Source organism: Myxocyprinus asiaticus, chromosome 2 (assembly GCF_019703515.2).
Source record: "Myxocyprinus asiaticus isolate MX2 ecotype Aquarium Trade chromosome 2, UBuf_Myxa_2, whole genome shotgun sequence".
In the NCBI taxonomy this organism is placed as follows: Eukaryota; Metazoa; Chordata; class Actinopteri; order Cypriniformes; family Catostomidae; genus Myxocyprinus; species Myxocyprinus asiaticus.
In genome coordinates this window covers 58,185,578-58,213,252 of record NC_059345.1, presented here as the reverse complement: position 1 = coordinate 58,213,252, position 27,675 = coordinate 58,185,578, and the positions used below count along the sequence as shown (strand labels likewise).

At 36.4% G+C, this 27,675-nt stretch overlaps 2 protein-coding genes across 3 annotated transcripts; one reads left to right on the top strand and one right to left on the bottom strand.

Annotated features, from left to right (window-relative positions):
* Positions 1 to 432: 432 nt before the first annotated feature.
* On the top strand, positions 433 to 18,288 carry LOC127455677 (ethanolamine-phosphate phospho-lyase). 2 transcript variants are annotated; one of them, XM_051723714.1, is made up of 13 exons: positions 433 to 587; positions 1,239 to 1,357; positions 3,674 to 3,833; positions 8,058 to 8,132; positions 8,750 to 8,843; positions 10,275 to 10,391; positions 11,473 to 11,555; positions 13,061 to 13,286; positions 13,430 to 13,584; positions 15,474 to 15,563; positions 16,362 to 16,492; positions 17,099 to 17,169; positions 17,293 to 18,288. In XM_051723714.1, the coding sequence occupies exons 1-13, from the start codon at positions 529 to 531 to the stop codon at positions 17,398 to 17,400; spliced, it is 1,488 nt and encodes a 495-aa protein (XP_051579674.1). In that variant the 5' UTR covers positions 433 to 528; the 3' UTR covers positions 17,401 to 18,288. The 2 variants fall into 2 exon arrangements, with proteins under 2 accessions (XP_051579674.1, XP_051579685.1); XM_051723725.1 differs by lacking the exon at positions 433 to 587 and having other exon boundaries at positions 1,239 to 1,921.
* Positions 18,064 to 24,979, bottom strand: LOC127455693 (oligosaccharyltransferase complex subunit ostc). Its single transcript, XM_051723756.1, has 4 exons — positions 24,773 to 24,979; positions 24,268 to 24,361; positions 21,722 to 21,919; positions 18,064 to 18,959 (listed from the first exon to the last, which is right to left on the bottom strand). The coding sequence occupies exons 1-4, from the start codon at positions 24,909 to 24,911 to the stop codon at positions 18,941 to 18,943; spliced, it is 450 nt and encodes a 149-aa protein (XP_051579716.1). The 5' UTR covers positions 24,912 to 24,979; the 3' UTR covers positions 18,064 to 18,940.
* Positions 24,980 to 27,675: the final 2,696 nt, after the last annotated feature.

The window sequence follows — 27,675 nt, the reverse complement described above, 5'->3', positions numbered from 1 at the left end:
TATTGTTTATTCTGTCTGTCGATTCTTTAGTTGCTCTGCATTTTTGGAGATTTTTTGGTTTACTTCATTTGTTGTGTGTGTTTTTTTTTTAATTATTTTTATTATTGTTGTTGGGGATTTGCTACATGATTGTTCATTGTTGTGTGTGTCCATAAATGGCTCTAGACACTACATTTTCAATACATGCTATGTGCCAGTAATGTTGGAGCCAAATAAATATTGTTCTTAGTTGTTACATTTCTGACCTTTTTATTCTCAACCTATTGATTGATTGGTCACATTTTTGCAATAATGACTGATGAGCTGATATGTTTTTCAGGGTCTTTCCCACCCACCACAGCCACCCTCCTTGGGCCTTTCATATCTCTCTCTCTCTCTCTCTCTCTCTCTCTCTCTCTTCTCATCCACACATGTGCACATGTGGGAAAGCTCCCTCACACACTTCTACACTGCCAGACACTTCTTGCTACCTCCAACAAGTAACATACAAAACCGTCAGACAGGCACAGAACACAGACAGGCACAGAAATGGCAACGGAAACTTTTGACAAGCAGAAGACCATCGATCTTCGAAAGAAACATGTAGGGTAAGGAATATTGCTACTTTTCTAAAGCAATTAACTGGGATCTGTTCGAGTTATAATGACAGCTGTTAGCCTTAGTGACCACATTTTTTACGATCTAAAAATGTCTCATGCATATGCGAGGCTGCACAGTTCTGACGAATCATACTGACTCTAAAAGCAAAGCACTGAAGACGATCAATATCAGAGGGCACACCGCTTTTATTGAATAAATAATTGAGGATATTTGAGAGGAGCACGAGGTAAATATGTAAGGAAAGTAACTTCAAATTACTTAAGAAACAAAATGCTTATTTAATCTATAGTTGGAGCAAGTTTACACCTGTATTTGTCATATTTCTTTTCTTTTTTACTTTCTGTTTTTAGATGTTACTTATAATCTTTCACCCAAGACAGATGCATCCTGATAATACAAATGCTCTTAGCTTACCCACTTTCAATTCATAATTAATACGCTTTTATTTATTTATTATTTGAAGTATTATTTTTTATTTATATTATATAAAATAATATTAAATTTTATAAAATAATTATATAATATCACATTTTATTTTTATTATTTCATTTATTAATTTTGTTAGGCTGCACTTTGCTTGTTTTGTTTGTCTCTTTTTAAATATGTTTTATTATCTTTGCTCTTCCGCCCTTATGTAGTCCATCCTGCAAAGTATTCTTCAGTCATGACCCTATCAAGATTGTCCGAGCAAGGGGCCAGTACATGTACAATGAGAAAGATGAGAGATACCTGGATTGCATAAACAACGTAGCCCATGGTACAGTATGTACTGAAGACAGTGAGTCTGTCTGAACTGTCTGTTTTAAAGCCAGAGAACTGTTGTCAAAACAGTGTGAACCTACTCTAGGGAAGTTTGTGGGAACTTTTTGTCACAAATATAAATATATATAAATATAAAAGCATAAACATGAAATCAGGTCTGCAAAAGACAGACAACATTGGAATTTATATATTGTTAATTATAATAATAATAATAATTTGTATTTATATAGCGCATTTCACAATACTCAAGGTCACTTTAGAAAGAAGTCATATATCAAAACAAAATTAAAGCAAAACAAAAACAAACAATCAATCAACAAAAAAACAAACAAACAAACAAATAAACAATCAACAACCCGGGTTATTATAACTCAAAGCAAAAAGGTGAGTTTTGAGTTGAGATTTGAAGGCAGACAAGGAGGAAATTCACAGAGAGAGGGTGGAAGAGAATTCCAGAAGCGCGGGGCGACTACTGAAAAAGACCTGCCACCCATAGAAGACAACCTGAACTTACGGATGATGAGAAGATTAGCTCCAGAGGACCATAGAGTACGAGAGGGTGAGTAAAAAGATAGAGCAGAGCAAGTCCATGTAAAGATTTAAAGGTTATGATTAGAATTTTACATTTTATGTGATACGATACTGGCAACCACTGAAGCTGACGTAGTATGGGAGTGATATGGTCTGATTTCTTCATATGTGCAAGGACACTGGCAGCTGAGTTTTTAATGTATTGAAGTCGTTTGAGAGTTTTAGAAGGAAACCCAAAAAGAAGTGTATTACAATAATCTAGCCTAGTGGTTATGAATGCATGAATAACAGTTTAAGCATCTTTCTTGCTTAACAGAGGCCAAAGACGGGCAATATTGCGCAGTTGAAAAAATGATGCTTTTGTGACATGATTAATATGTTCTTCAAAAGTCAGCGAAGGGTCAAATATCACCCCTAGATTACGAACAGTGGGAGAGGGCTGAATGGCAATACCATCTATGTCCAAGCTAATTTAATATTCAGAGGAAAAAAGGGTAATAAAGAAAATTGCCCCAAACATTTTAAACTGTAGACCTTAAGCAAGGCAAGCCTTTAAAAATTTAAATAAAAAAAATTATCATAAAATGTATTTAATTACTACTAATTAAAGGAATGTTCCGGGTTCAATACAAGTTAAGCTAAATCGACATCATTTGTGGTATAATGTTGATTACTACAAAAATGTATTTCAACTCGTTCCTCCTTTAAATCGAGGTTACAGTTAAGCACTTATAATGGAAGTGAAATGGGGACAAATTTTGGAGGATTTAAACGCAGAAATGTGAAGCTTATAATTTTACAAAAGCACTTACATTCATTCTTCTGTTAAAACGTGTGTATTATTTGAGTTGCAAAGTTGTTAAAATCATAATTTTTACAGTCGTTTTAGGGTTTGTTGACATTATATCGTCATGGAAACAAAGTTGTAAAATTGGCTATAACTTTACACAGAAAAGGTTAGTACGTGATTTTATCACACTAAAATCATGTTTGCATGTGGTCTTGTGGTTATACCTTTGAAAAAGTGAGTATTTTAATGTAAAAAAAAAAAAAAAAACCTGGCCCCCATTTACTTCCATTGTAAGTGCCTCACTGTAACCAAGATTTTTGCTTTTTTTTTAAGAAAATGAGGAACGAGCCTAAATAAATTTTTGTGGTAATTAGCATTATGCCACAAATGCTTTCAATTGAGCTTAACTTGTACGGAACCCAGAACATTCCTTTAAGTGAGCATTTTAAAAGATAGCTCACCCTAAAATTAAAATTGCCATCACCTTCATGTTGTTCCAAACCTGAATTACTTTTTTTTTTTTTCTCCATACAACACAAAATTATTTGTTATGCAGGACCAGACAGCCTTAGTCACCATTCACTTTCATTGTATCTTTATTTAATTGTTGTGTTGACAATGCTTGGAATCTAAAGTTTCACATATTCTGATGCATAATGATGATTACGTTTATCATTTGTTTAGTTTCACTATACATCACTAATCAACAAGTAGTTTTGAAGTTATAACTAATTTTGAAAAAAAAACAAATTATGTAATTCAATTATATTATATTGTGCAATTATGTATATATGCCATTGGGAAAATCAGATTGTTTGGGACTGACGTCCTCAGTGTTAATGCCCTTTGAATCTCCTTAGAAAAAAAAAAGTATAATGGTGTCAAATTCTGGTGAACTCTAAATATACTATAAACTATAAAGTTATCTGTGCTAGTATATGGTCCTTCTTAAAGGAATAATTTCACTGCTGTTTCTGCTTTTTTATCCAGTGGGTCATTGCCACCCAGATGTGGTCAAAGCAGGAGCAGAGCAAATGGAGCTTCTCAACACCAACTCTCGCTTCCTGCATGACAATCTGGTCTTGTATGCTCAGCGTCTCCAAGACACCCTTCCTGAAAAGCTCTCTGTCTGCTACTTTGTCAATTCCGGGTAGGTCAATGAGCTCATTCTCGGAGGGCAGCCAAATACCATCTGTTTGTGCCATGGGATTGTGATGGTTTAACATCATGAATATTCATTACCCAGTTGAGCAGATAGAAAGTTCCAGCATTTCTGTAAACAGAAGGGCCATATATTTTGTGTACTTTTTTCTGTTTCTCTGGGTCAGTGGTTCTCAAACTGTGGCACACGTAAGACCAGTGATATACATAGTGCCTACAGTACAAAATGTACTTTTTTATTTCATTTTCCTTCAAAGTAATCATGACTGGAGGAAATCCAGTTCCAAAATGTATTTAAAATTAATGTGTATAATTAAATTAACCTCCTGAGACCCGAGCATGACTGCTGTGTGCATTTTCCATTTCCCTTTTTGATTTGTAACTAGTAGCATCTAATAAACAAGCAAAAAATAAATAAATAAATAAAATTCTAGAGTATATAGTTTTTCTAAAAATGTATGTCCACAAATGTGGACAGCAGGACTAAGTTGTGAAATTTTAAATAATACCAAGCTATAGAAAGATTTTTTTGTTTCCAGGAGTGTTGCTTATTCATGTTTTTGAGACATTACAGACATTACATCAGAAATTTGCATAAATAATTCTGATTCTAAGTAATGGCTAGCATCATCCAATCACTGCCAAACATGTTAAAATAAAATTTAGCATTATAAATTCTGAATCTATGTACTGATTACCACTGTACCATGTCTGTCAAACATGTTGAGTGATCCAAACATCTGCAGCCTGAAACTGAACTTTTGACCGGGTGTTAGTAGTGAATGCACTTGGCTGCATAGGAAAGCTATAGGATGCTCCCTTTCTCCATAGTTAGTGAATGACTTAACCTCCAGTATGCTGTCTGTCTGCACTGGTATCAGAACAGTTCAATATGCACCTTATTTTCATCCTAACTCCATATAAAGCTTCTGAAAGCAAAATTGCTAAGCTTTTGGATGAACCCATTGATTCTCAATGTGAAAATGCACAGTAAATATAGGAATGCATTTAATTATGTTAATAAACAGAACCGTATTGTACAGTGATAACATTTAAATTAAAATGAAGTGAAATGACCCACAGATGTGTTAATGTTGAAAGTTATTCAAAATAACTAACGTTTTTTTTTTTTTTTTAAGGGAATAAAGCCCCGAAATCCATTTATGTGGACATCATGTTTATCAGCGCGCTAAGGCACGAAAAATGAATGAATTTTTTAAAGCTGCATATCAAACGAACTAGAGATGCTACTCTTTACACGCAAACAGGATTCAATGAAAAAACATAAAGAGGTTTCTTACCATAGGCTGTTGGCTCTGCGGCTGTAGAAGCACTTCACGGAAATCTACGTCATGTTGTTGTGTCACGTGACTCGGTGCGCTAGATAGAAGTTTAACCCTTAAATGACAGTCTAGAGTGTTGTGAACAGTATTCAGTCGGTTTAAATCAATTTAAATTATGTGTTGCATATAGCGAAGCCGAAATACTACGTCCACGCATGTTGATGCAGGGTAGCACAAGGTTAAATAAAGAAAATAATACTGGGTTGGAACACAACGGGTAAGTAAATGATGACAATACTGCCCAATTCTGAGAATATAATTAGAGGGAACATTGTTTTTGACTATGTGGCGCTTGAATGTTCTTATTTAATCAAAGGTGGAACTTGGCCTGAAAAGTTGAAGAACCACTACTCCAGGCCATTTAACCATGACATAGTACATTTGGAGAGTTCAGAGAACATGCAGTATGGAGTATTCTACATGCTTCATACAGAGAAGGACTATTGAGTAATCCTTGTTTGAATCCTCTGACCTTTTACAGAAATATAAATAAACAGGTGTCAGACACCTCTTTCTACATGTGCACAAAATAATTAACTAACCAGACTGTGCTGCATGAGAACACAAACCTTCACACCCAGCCATTCAAATACACTGCGTGCCCAATTATTAGGCAAGTGAGTATTCTGATCTTATCATTATTTCCAGCATATTTTCCAATTCCAAACAATATAAACTTGAATGCTTATTGGATTCAATCATTTTCAGGTGGAATGTATTTGTGTAATGAGGGAGGGTGTGGCGAAAGTGACTAACACCTTATATCAAGGTGTGCATAATTATTAGGCAGCTTCATTACCTCAGGTAAAATGGGCCAAGAGATTTAACTGACACTGAAAAGTCAAATGTTGTAAAATGCCTGTCAGATGGATGCAACACTCTTGAAATAGCTAAATAATAGAGGCGTGACCACTGGACAATCAAACGTTTTGTTGTGAATAATCAACTGGGGCGCAAAAAACGCATGGAGAAGGAAAGGCGCAGATTAACTGCAAAGGACTTGAGAAGAATTAAACATGAAGCTACCAGGAACCCATTATCCTCCAATGCTACCAGAATTGCAACCTACCTGGAGTGTCCAGAAGTACAAGGTGTCAAGTGCTCAGAGACATGGCCAAGGTCAAGAAGGCTGAAACACGACCACTACTGAATATATTCACAAGTTGAAGCGTCAAGATTGGGCAAAGAAATACACGAAGACAGATTTTTCACAGGTTTTATGGACAGATAAAATGAGAGTGACTCTTGATGAACCAGATGGATGGGCCCTTGGCTGGATCACTAATGGACACAGGGCACCACTTCAAGTCAGGTGCCAGCAAGGTGGATGAGGGGTACTGGTATGGGCTGCTGTCATTAAGGATGAGGTAGTTGGACCTTTTTGAGTTGAAAATGGACTGAAACTCAACTCTCAAACCTACTGCCAGTTTCTGGAAAGTACTTTCTTCAAGCAGTGGTACAGAAAGAAGTCCTCAGCATTCAAGAAGGCCATGATCATTATGCAGGACAATGCTCCATCACATGCATCCAAGTACTCCAATGCTTGGCTAGCCAGCAAGGGCCTCAAAGATGCCCAAATAATGACTTGGCCCCCTTCCCCACCTGACTTAAATCCTACTGAGAACTTGTGGGCCCTTCTCAAACGTGAGATCTGAACAGCATTTGGGAGGCTGTGGTTGCTACTTCAGCGAAAGTTGAACGTAAACAGATCAAGAAACTGACAGACTCCATGGATGGAAGGCTCATGGCAGTTATTGAAAAGAAGGGTGGCTATATTGCTCACTGAATCTTTTTGAAAGGCCAAAGATGTTATTTAATTGTCATTTTGTGTTACTTATTTGTTGCACCTACTCTAAAAATTTAGACTAAACAATTGAGTTGGGAGAAATTATTTTTGTAATTTAGTTGCCTAATAATTGTGCACACATATATATACCCCTGAGAAAGACAAAACTCACTTTTTCTTTGTTAAACATTCAGGTTTGAGGTTCAATATCATTTTGGATTGACTGAGAGCATTGTGTTTGTTCAACAATAAAATTAATCCTAAGGAATACAGTTTGCCTAATAATTGGGCACGCAGTGTATATTGCAGAAAGCCAGTTGCCAGTGGTCTTGTTTAGAGCATTTACAGATGTGGTAAAACATCTAGCAAATATTTGTATAATTTAAATTTTTTAATATTTATTGAAAATATATCAAATTAGTCTGTCTTGTATCACCCTTGCAGTATAATTTTTATTAAAATATTTTAAATAAAAAATTGTCAACACTGCTGCAATGGGATTTCAAATACATCTGCTTAGGGAGTGACAGTAAATCTGGCATCGTTCCTGACTGTCATAATCCATCTCTCTCTATTTTTGTCTCTTTTGGAAAGTTGTGGAAACGTAATGGTACATTTTTATTTTGCTGTTGGAGTAAATGGGTATGCAAAAATAACATTTGCTGTGGTCTCCATTCACCACTATATAAATGTAACCGACTCTAGTTAAATTCCGCATTCCAAATCTGGAAAAGTGAAGAGGGTCCATAAAGGAACATCAAGTTGATGTTATCTGCTGAAGAAAACAAAGGCAATTGTAATTCGAGTTTACTGAACTTCATCAGTGCTTAGGCTGCAACGGTTTGTTAGAATTTCAAAATAAAACCTTTTTGACTGTCACTTTCAGCCTCTGTAGCAAATTACTACTTAGGGTTCTCTAAATAACACCAATATACTTTATGCCTAGACAGCTTTATGATGGAAAGGTAGGTAGCACTTAGAGGGAGGAAAAGTCTTTTCAGAGTTAAATGCAGCAATTTGATAGTCAAGTCTGCATGATGCATGGTGACTCAGCATTGATGAACATTTCTCTTTTGACTTCTAGGTCAGAGGCAAATGATCTGGCCCTGAGGTTGGCTTGGCAGTACACTGGCCACAAAGACATCATCACACTGGATAAGTAAGTCAACAGCACACTGTCAATGTCTCTTCTACCTCTGCACCTGGACCTAAATAGTAACCAGGTTCTTAGAACCGTGAAGTTCACAGTTTAAATATTAACTTTATCTTGTGTCTTTTATCTGGACTCAAATGGACTTACGGTGGACGACATTCACGTTATTTGGCTTATGGGTATACATGCTGCTGTGTAAAGACAAAACGCAGGTCTACACATTTTGTCAAAATGAGTGAAATATGTTGGCAGTTGGCTGGGCAATCAAAAAACTTTAAAGCCACTGTTGTCTCAGTTTCTGTGTTACCGTAGTTATTGCATTATGCCTTTGTGGTGCAGAATCTGCAAAAGCAATGCTTTGCAAAAAGAATGCATCCTCTTGTCTTCGTGTTAAGATGAATGAAGACCTGTCCTCTTAAGCAGTATTGCATCTGATTTATTGCAATGTTTGCTAACTTTTAGTCTGACAACTTCAGCCACTTTTCACCGATATAAGCAAAAGAACCATTACAAGATAAGATAAATCAAGCCATCTCATACATCCCTGGCATCTGTTATGTGTGATTGGATGACATTGTATCATTGTTTTTTTGCTTCGTTCATTTAGTGTGTTTCTCCTGCAGTGCCTACCATGGTCATGTGTCATCGCTTATTGATATCAGTCCATATAAGTTTCATCAGCTGGCCGGTGCAGAGCACAGCCAACATGTGCACATGGTGAGTGGTGCAACATGAGCATGCACACATTTGTTCAGACTCTATTCTTGAAGTGAAAATAATTCAAAAGGTGGCGAAGCCTCTAATCAGAAACCTCTTTCTCTCTCTAGTAAGTTGTGTACTTTGAAATGTGTTTGTCTAATGCTGACTAATGTAACATGTAGTATTTTATTACTTCCTATAACTAGTTTACATAGCCTAAAATAAGAATGAATTACTGGGGGGAAAATAGCCTTTTAATAATTATTATATTTAATTGTAATGCCACTAGCAAAGTAACTAAGATATTCAGACTCCATTGATTGACATCCCTGAAAATGTGGAGTGTTTGTTGTAAGGAACTCTTCTTGTCTGACTGTGATGATTACAAGTTAGGGAGCTACATTACCAATTAGCATGCATTTTTTTATGGAAAGTGTCTGTAAAGGGCCTCCCTCCTTCTTTCTATGCCTTTAATATCAAGCTGTATGTTCAAAGTTGACTACAGTACTATCCATTGGGCTTGTGACGAATGTAATCCTGGCTTTGGAATTGAAATGCCATTCCACAAATAGTGATAAGACTGCCCATAATAGTACTTTGTTTACAGTCTGCATGTTGTCAAAGGGTTGAGCTGAGGTTCAGCTTTCTGTCCTTACACTAGCTTAATATTGAATTGCCTACAGTGTACAGTTTAGTAAGCTTAGCTTGAACAAATAAGTTGTTAGATCCAGATTTTATAGACCTATTACATTTCCAAGGTTACTAAAAAAGAAATTAGAAATATAAATTGAATTATATTAATGTAATTATTGATTAATTATTATATTTTAGTCATGACAACTCTGGGGATAAATGTAAGGTATTATAATGGATATAACAAGTTGGTAGGTTTGGTCTTGGCAGACTAAATCTACTTACACTGCTGCAGAGAATGTACAAAGGCTTGCTACTGCTAGAACATACACAAACATGCTGTGCTGAGCATGATATGCTGCTACTGTCACACAATTGCAACTGATATTATTGCAAAGAGGAGTATATAAAAGTGTTAATGTGCAGAATAAAGACAAAAGAATGATGATAGGCATATCTTACTTTGGGCAGATGTGTGAATGGCTTTCACTGCATATGGCAGATGAGTGAATGGGCACATGAGAGTATTTTAGTAGATTTGATTCCTTTGGAGACAAATTAAACAAAAAAATAAATAAATAAATAAAACGCATGGCACGGTCTTGGATTGGCTTAACAGATTATATATATCAACGAATGTGTCAGCTTGATCCATGTAGAGTTTCATGACTGAACTTAGAATCATGTATTAATTATTAATACATTATTTTTTTTCCGTTAAATGAAAGTGTAAACTTACAGACTGTATTTAAAATAAGCCAGCATAGTCAAGAGATTTACTTTGACTAATTTTCGACAAATGTGACAATTCCATAGGCTCTCAGTCCAGACATTTATAGAGGCAAATATCGTGAAGACCACCCAGACCCTGCCACTGCATATGCTGATAATGTCAAAGATATAATTGAGAAGGCCCAAGAAAATGGACATAAGGTGAGTTGATGTCCATCCAAGTTACTTTAAATCCACACAAATCAGCATGCTTCATTGGCTGTACCTTTAAAATTCGATCCATTACTGAACACCTTCATTATAAACCAAATAAGAATGGTAAAATATATATTTTGCTGTGATTATCATGTGGTTAATTTACCAATATATTCAATTCACAACTTTCTGTCTTAAAGAAACATTTTGTCACTATTAACTCTCATATTGTTCCAAACCTGTATGACTTGATTTTTTCAGTGGAACACAAGAGGAGATGTTAGGCAGAATGACAGCCTCTGTCACAATTAACTTTCCTTGTATGGAAAAAAGATGCATTTATAGGGAATGGTGACTGAACCTGTCATTCCCTAACATTCTGCCTAACATCTCCCTTTATGTTCCACATAAGAGAGAAAGTCATGCAGGTTTGGAACAACATGAGGGTGAGTAAATTATGAACAAAAATAATAATTTTGGGGTGAACTATCCTTTTAAAATTTTGAAATGATTTTTCCACTGGTTTACTGTGTGATATCTTAAGTTCTCCATCATTAAATGATTTCTTCCTTATCCCTTTCTTCTCCCTCCCCGCATTTCTTCTGCTCTCCACCTGTTGCTGTTTCCCTTCTCTCCAGGTTGATCAAAGATGGGGATATTAGTGTGGAAAGTTCTTGCTTCCTCAAGGCCTAAAGGTTCACTGATTTACAGAAATGCATATGTGTCATCAAAAAGATCTTAACCCTCTGTTGCAGGAGAATGAGGGCTCATTAAACACTCCCATTTCAGAAGTGAGACTCGGACTTTCAATAATGGATCCAAGTTTGACATGAATCTGTGAAGATGGATTAATGAATTGCCATTTTGTTCAGGAATCATGGCAACTGTGTCAAAATTACATGAGTCTCTTGTCCTCCTCCTGAGCATCATGTTTCTTTGTCAACAAACTGCTTTTTCACCTCTCTTCTTCTTATCATGGCAATGGCTGTCATAGTTAATCACCATTAAAAAAGGATGCCTCTACCAGTGGGACCTTGCACTTATTGCCACTAGGGTACAGGGTCTCATGTGATCTTTTCTTGTGTAGATTGCTGCTTTTATTGCTGAATCGCTGCAGAGTTGCGGAGGGCAGATCATTCCTCCTGTGGGCTACTTCCAGAAAGTGGCACAGTATGTACTACCAAGTCCAACCAGTATGCTTGACTGGCTCCAAATTAATCATTTTGGTTACATGATTGTTGCTTTTCTGTATCACGTAAAGGTGCACTCCTTTTTTCCTTATAAAAAAGTTTTACTCCTAAAGAAATTAATTGTAATTTAGAAAATCATGTTGACTCACATGAAATGAAGACTCCAGTCATATCAGTAACCTTTAAAAAGTTTTATTCTATGTGGAGAGGGCCCCCTCATGGGGGCTGACATGTTAGAATCACACAACCAGTGGAAATCTACTCAATCACAGTAAGCTCCCTGTTATTCTTGGAATAAATTATTCCTGGCTGATTGTGAATAGTAAATTTGTTCAGTAGCATTTTTTATAACGGAAAACTATTGATTTTGAATGATGTTGCATCCATGCCACAAGGTGTCACTGTGAGTCCAGGATGACAAAGTTACTGAGTGCACCTTTAAAGGGTGATGCAGTTTATCTATAATATGTTGTTGCGTTTTTATTTTGCATTTGCCTGTCATATTTTCTAAATTTACTTAAAGAAATATTCCGAGTTCAATACAACTTGAGCTCAGTCGACAGCGTTTGTGGAATAATGTTTACCACAAAAAATTACTATTGTCCTTCCTTTTAAAAAATAAATAAAAAATAAAAAAGAAGCAAAATTTGAGGTTAGAGTGGGGCACTTACAATGGAAGCAAATGGGGCAAATTATGGAGGGTTTAAAGGAAAAATGTGAAGCTTATAATTTTATATAAGCACTTTAATTATTTTGTTAAATGTGTTGTTTAAAATGTCCTTTTTGTAGGATTACCAGGTTTACAGCATTATGTCGTCATGGCAACAGAGTTCTAAAATTGGAAATAACTTTACACAGAAAGGTTAGTTAGTGATTTTATTACATTAAACTCATGCTAACCTGCATATTGTTTATTTATTGTAGCTATACTGTAGTTTTGAGACAGTGAGTATTTTATCATTTATGGTTTGGCACCATTCACTTCCATTTTCCATTCCATCTGTAACCCAGATTGTTGCTTTTTTAAAGAAAAGGATGGACAAGTCGAAATAAATTTTTGTGGTAATCAACATTATGCCACAAATGCTTGTTTATTGATTTTTATATGTTGGATTTTTTATTTATTTATTTATTTATTTATTTTATTATATCAGTGGTTTATATATGTTTTTCACAATTACAATGTCAGCCAAGATTTAAAAACAACATAATCAAGATAAATTGGTTCTAACATTATTGGTGTAGGTTTTGTGCTAATAATTCAATTAAAATGAAAGAATAATGCAAGTGAAAATCTTTTTACCTAGTATTACTTTGAATACTGTGTATATATACACAGACATCCATAAATCACTTTATGTCATAGTATGCATTTTACAGACAATGCATATGTGTCATGCCTAATGCATGTATTACAGTATATGAATATAAATATTCATGCATTCCAATTTGTATGTGTGCATCACATTTCCGTCTGTATCAAAGGCATGTGAGAAAAGCAGGAGGCATTTTCATTGCTGATGAGGTCCAGGTGGGCTTTGGCAGGGTGGGTACACACTTCTGGGGCTTCCAACTGCAAGGAGAAGATTTTGTACCAGATATTGTTACAATGGGCAAACCTATTGGAAATGGCCATCCAATGTCGTGTGTGATCACCACCAGAGAGGTTGCTGAAGGCTTCATGTCATCTGGAATGGAATACTTCAACACAGTAAGGACAAAACTACTATTTGCATAGCTAACATGGGTGTGAACAACACATATAGTCCAAACTGCACATTTTGTTATGAAAGACTGAAATAACAGCCCTACTATTCCTGGTAGTTGAAGAATGTCTGCCTTTGTGTCCTTCAGTTTGGTGGTAACCCAGTGTCTTGTGCAATTGGACTGGCTGTTCTAGATGTAATTGAGAAGGAAGATCTGCAAGACAATGCCCTGCGTGTTGGAGGTTACCTGACTCAGCTTTTGGAAAATCTGAAGGAAAGACACTCCTTAGTGGGTGACGTGAGGTTGGTGAACTCCCTCCTACTAACTTCTAAAGTCAAATCAGTAATTAATTGATTATACACAGTCACATCATAATCCGGTTCTTTAAAGGGTAAGTTTACCCAAAAATAAAGATTCCGTCCTATTTACTCATGTTGTTCTAAACCTGTATGACATTTTATGCGGAACACCAAAGGAGATGTTTTAATTAATGATGCAGGCCATCTTTTCAATACAATGGTAGTGGATAGTGCCTCACTTTTAAGCTTAAAAAAGGACCCAAAAGTATGCAACTCCTGAAAGCATACGGTTTTGGTGAGAAACAACTATGAGAGAAGCTTGTTCACAGTGGCACATGACACGTTCACACGAGAACTTGCATTGTTTTAGCACTAACGTAGTTTTTAGTTTCTTTCATAGTGTTCATCAACACACAATGGAGGACAAGATTTTCACTGCAAAATTACCTAAAGCTGAAGTATGTAACTTTTTTGGTGTTAAAATTCTTTCTCCTATCCCAGCTTAATATGCAGAGACAACTAAACACTGTGTCTCTGTAGCTTTACCAAAAATCCTTTGTTTGTTTTGAGCGACCTGTCTTAAGAGAGACAATAACATTGACTCGACCAATGGAGTGAGTTGTGGGCGGGACTATCTGTTTGTTCAATCAAAGGCAAATGGGATGGGGGGGGGTGTATTCAGAAAACTGTTTTGAAAACAGTGTTTGTTTGTTTTTTGCAATTCCTTTTGGTGGCGCTAGTGGTGCAGAAATTACATACTTCAGCTTTAAAGTTTAAGTTGTTTTTCACCAAAACCTACCAAGACTTGGATTCTGACACATAAGTCACATGGACTACTTTTATGATATTTTGGGTCCTTTTTTAAGCTTTAAAGTGAGGCACTGTCCAAGTCCACTTTATTTTAAAAAAAGACAGCCCGCAACATTCATTAAAACATCTATTTTACTACCACATCTCCTTTTAGAGCTGTAAATGACTTAAAAATATTTAACTGTGATAAATCTAACTTTTTTCAGTATTAATGCGTGAACATTCATTTAATGGAAAAAAGACAGAATAAAAATGTGTGGAAGACTCAGCAAATATAATGGACAGAAGCAAAACAGATTCTATATTTCTCAAACTGCATCAAAACAGACACGAACTGCAAATGCAGAAATACAAATCTGCAATTATTAAAAAATAAAAGCAACTTTATGGAGGTAAACTTACATCTGCAAATATTGCCGCCAGTCTGCAGTCCTCCACTGGTGCTCGCATTAACATTTCTATGAGTGATGATGTTTCGCTTGTGGGTGATGCTTCACTTGATGAGCGTTGAGAAAATTTCAAATGACTTTTGTTAAATGTTCCATCTGGGCTTCATTTATAAATAAATTATCTTTGAACTGACTGAGAAGCACATGCTCCAATAGGAACTTGTGTGAGTGTTAACAGGGACACTTGTGCTGTGATTCCAATCCGCTGCAAATGTTCTGATCAGTTTTTAGAAGAGACTAAAATAGAATAACGTCTTTAAAAAACTGATGGTCTTAAACACCTTTGACAATCCTAGTCTCTTTATTCCTTTATCCACAAATGCTGCAGTTTAAAAAAAAAAAAAAAAAAAACGAGTGTCGTTCCATGAGTGTAATAATATCAAGGCACACATGAAGCTCTGAGACATTTGCTTGTGCAACATTTGAGCCTTAACCTTATGTTCGTATGAGATTATTGGAATTAAGCTTTGTTGCAATTTGCGTGTAAATCATTTCCCAGAGGATGTTTTTGACAGCTATAGAGATATGTGGTAATAGTGCTGATGAAACTATGTCTAGAACTGGGACATAGATTGCTAGGGGGTGTAAAGCTACAGGTCAAAAAGTCAAACACGTTGCTATTTTGTTTTCAAGGGGTCATGGCCTTTTTGTTGGGGTGGAGCTGGTGAGAGATCGGCAGAAGAGAACACCTGCCACAGCTGAAGCTCAGGATGTTATTTACAGGTGAGAACATGAGTTACACTGAGAAATTCTTTTTTGTTTTGTTTTGTTTTGTATGTACAATACAATCTCGCACACCATATCTTTATATGTTACACTTTATTTACAATGTGCAATTTTCAAATAATTTCTTATTAGATATACATTATACATTATTTACATACATATTAAAACAAGTAATGAGACACAGATGCTACAGTGATTTAACCATGGATAAAGGGTTTTCTTAAAACACCTTAACCATTTTAAAATCACTGTAATGTACAGCCTCAAATGGCTTAATAAGTTTATGCAATGGCAGTGTGACGAGGAGGGCGGGGCGGGGCCGTGAGTGCGCACGGGCCCAATCGGGCTAATCAGCCAAGGAGAGGGATAAGGCCGAGCCGGATGTGGCAGTTCGGCAGAGAGAGAGAGCCGCACGCAGCTGCCAAGTGTGTTTATGTTTGTGTCTTTTTGTTTTCATTAAACATTATTTTGATGGTTCGTCCGGTTCCCGCCTCCTCCTTGCCCATTTTAAACTGTGTTACAGGCAGCTAAAGCAATATGATAAAAGACACCAATGTCCCATAAAAAGCTATATTTGTTAATAATGATCAAAATAAACAATCCTCGTGGTAACTGATGTAGTTCATTATCCTACCTGTAAGCTATTTAAGTTTGCCAAGCAACTTTGCATAGAACATATAATATAGGTGTATGTCGGCTGTTTTACAACAATCAAAATATTTAGCTGATCACATAGTTATATTAACTGTCCAAAAAGATATCAAACTAGAATGGAGCTGTATTTTATCTTTAAAGGCTGAAAGAGCAGCGGATACTGCTAAGTGCTGATGGCCCCCACCGGAACGTTCTGAAGTTCAAGCCTCCCATGTGCTTCTCCAGAGAAGATGCTGAACTCGCAGTTGAGAAGATTGACCAAATTCTGACAGGTAATTCATGGCAACCTGTTTAAAGGGATATTTCACCAACAAAGGAAAATTCCCTCATTTATTCACCCTCAAACCATCCCAGATGTATAGGACTTAATACAAACAAAGATTTTCAGAAGAATATTTCAGCTCTGTATGGCCATACAATGCAAGTGAATGGTGGCCAGGAATGTAAATGCCCAAAATGAATATAAAGGCAGCATAAAAGTAATCCATAGGACTCCAGCGGTTAAATCCATGTCCTCAGAAGTGATATGATAGGTGTGTGTGAGAAACAGATCAATATTTAAATCCTATTTTACTATAAATTCACCTCTCTGCCCAGTAGGTGGCAATATGCACAAAGAACGTGAAGCGCCAAAAGCAAAAGAAAAATGTGGAAGTAAAAGTGGAGATTTATAGTAAAAAAAGGACTTAAATATTTATCTGTTTCTCACCTATACCTATCATATCGCTTCTGAAGATATGGATATAACCAATGGAGTCGTATGGATTACTTGTATGCTGCCTTTATATGTTTATTGGAGCTTCAAAGTTCTGGCCACCATTCACTTGTTTAGGTCTACTTTCCTGATGGTGATTCCTACTGTATTCTTTTGTCTTAAGATTTAGAAAAGGCATTGGGCCTCCACATACCTGAAGCAACAATCTCAGAAAATGGACACAGTAAGAGAAAGGTAAACTTGCATGTCATGTATAAATTATAAATGAAGGCTACAATTTTACATAATAATGTAGTTAAATAAATACATAATCAAAATAAAAATGAAGATCATTTGTGGTTTGTTTTTGGTCCCAAGGAACCCCTTGAGGAAAATGGACATGTTCATCCTTCAAATGGCAGCAGCCACAAGCACACCACCACACATCCTCATAGCACAAAATCCAATAAGAGACTACGAACCTAATGCACTACCCATAAAAACAGCAGGGGATTAATCTGAGACAACTGCTTTTAAGTACAGACAATTTAATTACGTCTGTAATTCATTATTCAAACAATTCCATGTTTTAATGGATCTTTAAGGACACTGTGAGCATTGTAAGATTACTTTGCCATATTTTAGTGGTGCCAGTCAGAACTGTATCTGGGTTTTAGCTTTTATAATGAGTTTTGGAATTATATACACTTAATGAAACAGAACTGTCTAATCTTATTAAGAACTGTATTAGCTTTCACACATATTGAAAGTTTTAAAAGGATAAATAATGAACAAAAGGATAACAAAAAGATTATAAATCAATGTATGCACTTTGCAATATCTGTATCTTCCATATCTGATGTAGGCATTGCAATTGAGTGACATCTTTTCACTGCCTGAGCTGGATAGTTTCGAGAAACTACAGACAAATCTTTAATCATAAGAATGCCAAATTAGGCACCGCAAGCGTACCTTGAACACTGCTTGCTTTGCAAAAGCCTGTTCAAGTGTTTACATACCTAGCAAATGCACATTCAGCATGTTCTACTTGTGTCTGCTACAATAAAAAGAGCTAGAGAATCACTCTCCTATCTGATAGTAATGGAGTGGAAAATGCCTGGTGGATAAAAGTCAACATGGAAAACAAGCTGATGTAGAATGAAAGACCTTTAATGCAATATTCACTAAAATTGCAATAGATTGAGCCTAAAACTAAAAATTTCACCATAAGCCCCAGGTAAAACAAAGGTATACAGTGCACAATATGAAGTGGTTGTTCAGTCTTAATTCAATAGCTTTGCACTCACTCATACTTTTTTTTTTTTTTTTTTTTTAATTCAGTGTTGCCCTCTAGTGCTTAAAAACTACCACAAACTCTAACATAACAAAATAGGCCTTATGTTATTGTAAGATGTGCTCATTGTTTTGTAAAACATATTACTCCACAAATGTAGCATTTGGTAATTTAAAACTTTCACAAAGAGCACTGTATTGTACTGAGTATTTATCAACATTTTTTTTTTTTTTTTTTTTTACACAGGATTTGGCAATGACAAATGAGTAGATTTGCGAATCAATGAAGAATTCATAGTTGTGGAAGGTACATTTGTTTATTATAGAAAAAAATTCCACTGGTGAAGCAGTGTACAAAAATTGGATTGGATTTTAGGAATTGGATTTTCATCGACCACAACAGTCATTTTCAGAGCATCAATAAGTAGTTGTTACAGAAGTCTCTACAGGGGTGAGAAGAAATTGTGTATTATTGTGCACAATCCAGTAATTTAAGTGCCCAACTGGAAAAGTAGCATGTCTCTCACAAAAACACACACTTTCCCTCTCTCTCCCACACACACACACACAAAAAGAGTAGGATATTTTCCCAATCATACTGGTTGATTACAAATAGTTTGATAACAGACTGTCGTCCTTGGCACTAAAACAAAATTTCTGATGCATTCTCTTCAGTCTGTCTGTGGCGTGTGCGATATTCAAGATGTTGATGCCATTTTGAAGGTGTTGATCCTTAACCCATGAGATAACCACTACAAGACAAACACATTCAGATCATTAAAAACAATAAAAACTCAATTTTAAGTTTAGACCATACATTACACACAGAAAAGTGATTTGGTGGTCATATTATTTTTTTATTGTTGCCTAGTTACTTTTTGTTGTAATACTACACCAGACTGCAGCTGTTAATAAACAACAGCCAAACTCTATTTGAAAAGCTTTAAATTGAGGAATTACTTCAGGCTGTCTAAGAGATGGCACTGAGATGTCTGCCTTAACTAAAGTTTTTACAAAGTGTGTTAATAATTAAATCAACCACTGTTTTTTCATATTGGCATTTTCATGCTTATAACCGATATGCTGATGGTTTTAATTGGCTGATAAATATCGGCAGCTGATACATCAATGAATTCCTAGTATATACAGTTGAAGTCAGAAGTTTACATACACTTAGGTTGAAGTCATTAAAATTTATTTTTTAACCACTCCAGAGATTTAATATTAGCAAACTATAGTTTTGGCAAGTCCTTTAGGATATCTAGACAGGAGGTGTACTGAATTGGAGGTGTACCTGTGGATGTATTTTAAGGCCTACCTTCAAACCCAGTGCCTCTTTCCTTGACATCATGGGAAAATCAAAAGAAATCAGCCAAGACCTCAGAAAAAAATTGTGGACATCCACAAGTCTGGTTCATCCTTGGGAGCAGTTTCCAAATGCCTGAAGGCACCACGTTCATCTGTACGAGCAGTAGTACACAAGTATAAACACCATGGGACCACGCAGCCACCATACTGCTCAGGAAGGAGACACATTCTGTCTCCTAGAGATGAACGTAGTTTGGTACGAAAAGTGCAAATCAATCCCAGAACAACAGCAAAAGACTTAGATGCTGGAGGAAACAGGTAGACAAGGATCTATATCCACAATAAAACAAGCCCTATATTGACATAACCAGAAAGACTGCTCGGCAAGGAAGAAGCCACTGCTCTAAAACTACCATAAATAGCCAGACTACAGTTTGCAGCTGCACATGGGGACAAAGCTCTTACTTTTTGGAGAAATGTCCTCTGGTCTGATGAAAATGTTTTGAACTGTTTGGCCATAACGACCATTGTTATGTTTGGAGGAAAAGGATGAGGCTTGCAAGCCGAAGAACACCATCCCAACCACGAAGCATGGGGGTGACAGCATCATGTTGTGGAGGTGCACTTCACAAAATAGATGGCATCATGAGGAAGGAAAATGATGTGGCTATATTGAAGCAACATCTCAAGACATCAGCCAGGAAGTTAAAGCCTGGTCGCAAATGGGTATTCCATATGGACAATGACCCCACGCATATGTCCAAAGTTGTGGCAAAATGGCTTAAGGACAACAAAGTCAAGGTATTGGAGTGACCATCACAAAGCCCTGACCCCAATCCAATAGAAAATTTGTGGGCAGAACTAAAAAAGCATGTGCGAGAAAGGAGGCCTACAAACCTGACTCAGTTACACCAGTTCTGTCTGGAGGAATGGGCCGAAATTCCAGCAACTTATTGTGAGAAGCTTGTGGAGGCTACCCAAAACGTTTGACCCAAATTAAACAATTTAAAGGCAATGCTACCAAATACTAACAAAGTGTATGTATACTTCTGACCTACTGAGAATGTAATGAAAGAAATAGAAGCTGAAATAAATAATTCTCTCTACTATTATTCTGACATTTCACATTCTTAAAATATAGTAGTGATCCTAACTGACTTAAGACAGGGAATGTTTTCTACAATTAAATGTCAGAAATTGCTAAGGTGCATGTAAACTTCTTTCTTCAACTGTACAAATAAATATACACTTCTAGTCAATGGTTTGGGTACACTTGAATGAGTTTCTCATGATCTAAATTTAATGATCTAAAGGCTGTGGCGGAACAACCCGCCCCTCCCTCTCATCATCTTCACCCCAGCTCTGAGGGCCGTCCTTCAGGCAGGCTCACAACAGGAGTGGGCAGGATAGGAGAGGTGCACAGCCTACATGGAAACTCTCGTTGTGCGTGTATGCCCTGTTTATTGCCAGGTATTAAGATGTGAATTAACAGGCGCCATCACCATTAATACCTAGTAATATGAGTCTCTATTAACCAATTGTGTTCGGATTTTGAGGAGTGGGTCTCTGAATTTACATTTTCATTTGGCAGACACTTTTATTCAAAGTGACTTACAGTGCCCTTATTACAGGGACAATCACCCTGGAGCAACCTGGAGTTAAGTGCCTCGCTCAAGGACACTTAATGGTGGTGGCTGTGGGGCTCGAACCAACAACCTTCTGCTTACCAGTTCAGTGCTTACCACTACGCCACCACCACTCCATTAATGACTGCATACATCAGTCATTGCATTAGTGTATTAATGCATGATTAGCGTTTTATCTTATTTTAATAAAGCGCAAATAATATAGTAACAAAATGAATGTGCAAAAAAGTGGTGCATCATTTCTGCCAGTTACTTGCATTTAATATAATGCGCAAACATTATGTTTAGAACACAAGCCTATACACTGTTATGTATTGTATATGCCATTATAATGACACAAAACATTTTCCATGAATGTAGTACTAACAAAATTAAAACAAAGTATGATGGATAAAAACAGACCATGACAGACACCCTCAGAGTGACGGATATAGATTTTTTCTAGCGCAACCTCTGATTCCCATACTGGAAATTATTATTTATTTTTTTCTACTGTTCTAAAATGTGAAAAATAGCAGGATTAGGTGTGTTAATTCCTCATGTAAAATATAGTGACTTACGGCAGTTTCATCCTCATGAAGACTCTGGCCATGAAAAAGCTCAGTAGCACGCTAACAAAGCCGATGAAGAGCAGGAGGAAACGGTTGAGCTTGGGAATGTTGGGTGCATTAGAGCGGTCCAGAATTATGAAGCCAAGGCCTCCCATTGTGAAGAGAAAGCTGGAGGCCAGCCCCTCCATGATATACTGTCCATTCACCCTTTAAGAGAGAAGATATGTGCATTGATAGAAGGATCACAGAAGCAGTGCTGTTCATACCAGCATTCATGTATGTTAGCAAAGTCTGCTTGATGTCTGCTTGATAATTAAATGTAATGCAAATCTAAATGCATATTAACACAGGGGTTTTAAAACCTGGGGCTGCAAGAGGGAGCTAGAGGGTCGGTATAGAAAATGAATGGATGGATATTATGCCTACTATTGAAATATAGAACTACATTTATATTTTAGGAATATACAGCTCTGGAAACAATTAAGAGACCACTGCAAAATTATCAGTTTCTCTGGATTTATTATTTATAGGTACGTGTTTGAGTAAAATGACAATTTTTGTTTTATTCTATAAAGTACTGACAACATTTCTCCCAAATTCCAAATAAAAATATGGTCATTTAGAGCATTTATTTGCAGAAAATGACAACTGTTCAAAATAACAAAAAAGGTACAGTGTTTTCAGACCTCAAATAATGCAAAGAAAACAAGTTCATATTCATTTTTAAACACCACAATACTAATGTTTTAACTTAGGAAGAGTTCAAAAATCAATATTTGGTGGAATGACCCTGATTTTCAATCATATCTTTCATACGTCTTGGCAAGCTCTCTACCAATCTTTCACATTGCTTTTGGGTGACTATGCCACTCCTGGCACAAAAATTCAAGCAGCTCAGCTTTGTTTGACACCTTGATTAACCTGGCTGTGTGGCATGGAGTGTCCTGGAAAAAACTTGCTTCCTTCGACTCCGACAATGTTCCCCAACCCTGAGGATTGGTTTATCCAGCAGGAAAATGCTCTATGCCACACAGCTAGGTGTGGATGGAGGACCACCAGATCAAGACCCTGTCATGGCCAGCCCAATCTCCAGACTTGAACCCCATTGAAAACCTCTGGAATGTGATCAAGAGGAAGATGGAAGGCCACAAGCCATCAAACAAAGCCGAGATGATTGAATTTTTGCACCAGGAGTGGCATAAAGACACCCAACAGTAATGTGAAAGACTGGTGGAGAGCATGCCAAGACTCATGAAAGCTGTGATTGAAAATCAGGGTTAGTCCACCAAATATTGATTTCTGAACTCTTCCTAAGTTAAAACATTAGTATTGTGTTTTTTAAAAATGAATATGAACTTGTTTTCTTTGCATTATTCAAGGTCTGAAAACACTGCATCTTTTTTTGTTATTCTGACCAGTTGTAATGTTTTTGCAAATACATGCTCTAAATGACAATATTTATTTATTTGGAATTTGGGAGAAATGTTGTCAGTACTTTATAGAATAAAACAAAAATGTTAATTTTACTCAAACACGAACCTATAAATAGTAAATCCAGAGAAACTGATAATTTTGCAGTGGTCTCTGAATTTTTTCCAGAGCTGTATATATTTGAGGAACTACATCATATTTGGGGGTCCTTGGTTGGCATCAGAAAGTTTGAAAAAACCCTGTGGTAGATACTGGTCTCTGGCAACAGTGAAGTGCCGTAAAGGAATATTCTGGGTTCAATACAAGTTAAGCTGAACAGACAACATTTGTGGTATATTGTTGAATACCACAGAAAATAATTTCAACTCGTCCCTCCTTTTCTTTAAAAAAAGAAAAATCGAGTGTGACGAGGAGGAGGGCGTGGCCGTGACTACACAAGCCCAGCCCACAATCGGTTAAATCAGCCGAGGAGTGGGATAAGTGCAGCGGAATGTGGCTCTCTCCTCAGCTGATTAGTCTGTTTGGGGTCCGGGCGTGTGTAGTCACGGCCCCGCCCCGCCCTTCTCCTCGTCACATCAGGTTACAGTGAGGCCCTTCCAATGGAAGTGAATGGGGCCGATTTTTGGAGGGTTAAAAGGCAGAAATTTGAAGCTTCTAATTTTATAAAAGCACTTGCATCAATTCTTCTATGCTGTAAAAATAACTTTTTATTTGAGCAGTCAATTTGTTTAAATCGTCGTTTTTACAGTCATTTCGGGGTTTTAGGGTTTACAATGTTACGTCTCATGGCAACAAAGTCGCAAAATTGAGAATAACTTTATATTGAAATGGTTAGCAAGTGATTTTATTACACTAAAATCATGTTAACACACATATTGTTTACATCTTGTGGCTATACTTTTGAGTATTTTAACATTTACAGATTGGCCCCATTGGCTTCCATTGTAAGTGCCTCACTGTAACCCATATTTTTTGCTTTTTTTTTTTTTTTTTTAAAGAAAAGCAGGAACGAGTTGAAATCAGCAATATGCCTCAAATATATAGGAATATTCCTTTAATTACATCTGCAGCGCCACTAACTGGCCAATTTTGATTACAGGTCTGTATCAAAGAAACCATTTTACCTGTATGCCAGAAAAGCCACTGGTCTCTGATGCCCGTGTTCATCCGTCATTGATCCGACACTCGGAGGCTCAACGATAACATCGTAAATTATGCCTGAAATGTTCAGAAGATATTCGTTATGATCAGTCTGGTGTAACCATTCAGCCAGCTCAAAGTAATATCACACCATTTACGTAAGCAAACTAGTGTAACCTAAGTTTCATTCTTGCACATGCAATGTGCAGTAATGAACAGCAGAGTAACTCATTTGGTCTGTAGAGTGCAATATAATATGAGAAGAAAAGCTATGAATGCTAACAGATAGCAGGTTAACTCGCAAGATTATTTCACTAAGGACAAAGACATGCATATTCAATCAAATTATAATAAATCAATACATCTCTACTGCAAATGCGCGATTGTTAATGAACTGTTGTGTTGCAGTGTGCACAGGCACTAAAGAAGACAGTAGAATAAGTGTTAGCTGGTGGCTAGTTTAGCCTGTGATAGCTTTGTGACACTTACCACCGGTGATGAGAAAATATGAAACAATCACGATGGCATAGACGGTCATTGCAGAAGGCATATGCAGCCATGATGGTTTTTTAAGTTTGATATTTGGGCATTCCAGAACAGTAAACGGTAGGCTGACAAGGGTCTCCATGGTTTAATTCAGTGCTGTGTGTATTCCTGTGGCTGCCTGGCCAATGCAAACGTCACACACAGCCCGTGGAGCGACGTGTACAGGAAGAGACCGTCATAGTTCCGACAAGAGAACTATATTCTACATAAGACTGATGTTGTCCAACACAATGTTCGAAGGTTTAGATTATCAGTTATTATTCTGAAATGAGTCAATTCAGTTCATCTCATTGCTCGTCAGTTAAAGAAACTTTAAATTTGTAAAGTTTAGACATCTCAGAAAGGATTTTGAGGGATGTTTTCTTTACCTTTGAGATTTGCTTAGACCATGACTTTGATATCAAATGTGTGATCAGCAATCTCCTTTCTTTGGTCTGAGTATTATAAATAATAATAATAATAATAATAATATATTTTATTAGCTATTAACCATTTCTTTAAACCAATGTAACCACAATAAAATATATATAATAATAATAATATGACATAAGTTAAGTTCAAAAATGAATGTGTCCTTGTATAGCAAGTTTCGCGATCTCCAGCAAAGTAATATGGCTTCATTTTGCTTTTGTGGGGGAACTGCTGTGAGAGGTTTAGGAGCTGTTGGTCACTGATAAAGACTCTTGTCAGTATATTTCATGTAGGGTAAAAAATCGGCCCATTTTAACTGAATATTATGAAAACATTTACCACGTTGTATTGTAGAATTATTGTCATCTACAGTCTCTATTCACATTCTCCCTCTTGTCAGGAGAAGCAGCTGAAGAACCAGAGGAAAAAAAAAAAAAAAACAATTATTGGCTTTTAATTTTAGGGCATCTGTTGACATCGGTTGACTGAAGCTCTGAGGACATAAGAGCTTAGTGTGGTGTGGTCCCCCCAACAGTTTAAAGCAGCTAAATCATTGAGTATTTGGATTCACAAGTTGAGCATGATCATGCGCATTAAAATCACTTTTTATAAAACTAACCAGTATTTTTTATATTTGTCCACAACAAGATTGTCAGCACCATCAACATTACTCCTCCTGACACTGCCATGGGAATCCGAATGGTATCTAAAAATGCATTAAAAAAATGTATTGAATGAAATGAAGTGCAGTGATGTCCAAATGCGCCCAAGTGTCCAAATTGGTTCCACTGTAGGTTCAAAGTAGGTGTTTATTTCACCCAAAGAGATCAAAGATACATGTGTAGACACAATATCTGCAATATTTATAAATATACACACTGGCGGCCAACAGTTTGGAATAATGTACAGATTTTGCTCTTATGGAAAGATTGGTAATTTTAAAATAAGTGGCATTCAATTGATCACAATATATAGTCAGGACATTAATAATGTGAAAAATTACTATTACAATTTGAAAAAAAAAATGTTCAGAACTTCTTAAACTACTTCAAAGTGTTCTCATCAAAACAATCCTCCATGTGCAGCAATGACAGCTTTGCAGATCCTTGGCATTCTAGCTGTCATTTCACCCCATGCTTCCTGTACCACTTGCCATAGATGTGGCTGTCTTGTCAGGCACTTCTCACGCACCTTACAGTCTAGCTGATCCCACAAAAGCTCAATGGGGTTAAGATCCATAACACTCTTTTCCAGTTATCTGTTGTCCAATGTCTGTGTTTTTTTGCCCACTCTAACCTTTTCTTATTGTTTTTCTTTTTCAAAAGTGGCTTTTTCTTTGCAATTCTTCCGATAAGGCCTGCACCCCTGAGTCTTCTCTTTACTGTTGTACATGAATCTGATGTTGAGCAGGTAGAATTCAATGAAGCTGTCAGCTGATTTCTCAAACTAGAGACTCTGATGTACCTATCCTCTTGTTTAGTTGTACATCTGGCCTTCCACATCTCTTTCTGTCCTTGTTAGAGCCAGTTGTCCTTTGTCTTTGAAGACTGTTGTGTACACCTTTGTATGAAATCATCAGTTTTTTGGCAATGTCAAGCACTGTATATCCTTCATTCCTCAAAACAATGACTGACTGACGAGTTTCTAGAGAAATCTGTTTCTTTTTTGCCATTTTTGACCTAATATTGACCTTAAGACATGCCAGTCTATTGCATACTGTGGCAACTCAAAAACAAACACAAAGACAATGTTAAGCTTCATTTAACAAACCAAATAGCTTTCAGCTGTGTTTAATATGAGTGATTTTCAAGTACCAAATTAGCAATTTAGCATGATTACTCAAGGATAACGTGCTGGAGTGATGGCTGCTGGAAATACGGCCTGTCTAGATTTGATCAAAAATGACTTTTTTCAAATAGTGATGGTGCTGTTTTTTACATCAGTAATGTCCTGACTATACTTTGTGATCAGTTGAATGCCACTTATTCCAAACTTTTGGCCACCAGTGCATATATAAATGTTTTGAATTCAAAGTTGCAGACAGATAGTCACAAATGTGTAAAATGACATTTGTGTAAATACAACGACAGACTCAAACTTGTATTGCATATTTACTTTTGTACTTTAATTCACTTTCGCAGTACAACCACAAATCGCCACTTACAACCTCTCAAATCTGCCACTGCAATTTCAAATCTTCAAATCGCCTTGACTTTTGCAACAACTAACGAAAAAAATAAAAAAATGCAATATCTGTAATATTTCAAAAGAAGGCATTAAATGATTAAAAACATACTCCAACATGTAAGTACTTTAAATATTGATAAATTCCTACTTTTACTGACATTTGTTGATAAATTAAAAAAGAAAGAGAAATTAAGAAAGAAAAAGAAAGAAAAGTTTATGAAACTGGAACAAATGGGTAAACATACTTG

What these genes read in the sequence shown, in the direction of transcription:
- LOC127455677 (XM_051723714.1), top strand. Translation starts at nt 529, where the DNA reads ATGGCAACGGAAACTTTTGACAAGCAGAAGACCATCGATCTTCGAAAG. An exon ending in CTTCGAAAGAAACATGTAGG is followed by an intron (nt 588 to 1,238) that starts GTAAGGAATATT and finishes GCCCTTATGTAG; the next exon opens with TCCATCCTGCAAAGTATTCT. An exon ending in ACAGCCAACATGTGCACATG is followed by an intron (nt 8,844 to 10,274) that starts GTGAGTGGTGCA and finishes ACAATTCCATAG; the next exon opens with GCTCTCAGTCCAGACATTTA.
- LOC127455693 (XM_051723756.1), bottom strand. Translation starts at nt 24,911, where the DNA reads ATGGAGACCCTTGTCAGCCTACCGTTTACTGTTCTGGAATGCCCAAAT. An exon ending in ATATTTTCTCATCACCGGTG is followed by an intron (nt 24,362 to 24,772) that starts GTAAGTGTCACA and finishes TGAACATTTCAG; the next exon opens with GCATAATTTACGATGTTATC. An exon ending in GTGGCTTTTCTGGCATACAG is followed by an intron (nt 21,920 to 24,267) that starts GTAAAATGGTTT and finishes TCTCTCTTAAAG; the next exon opens with GGTGAATGGACAGTATATCA.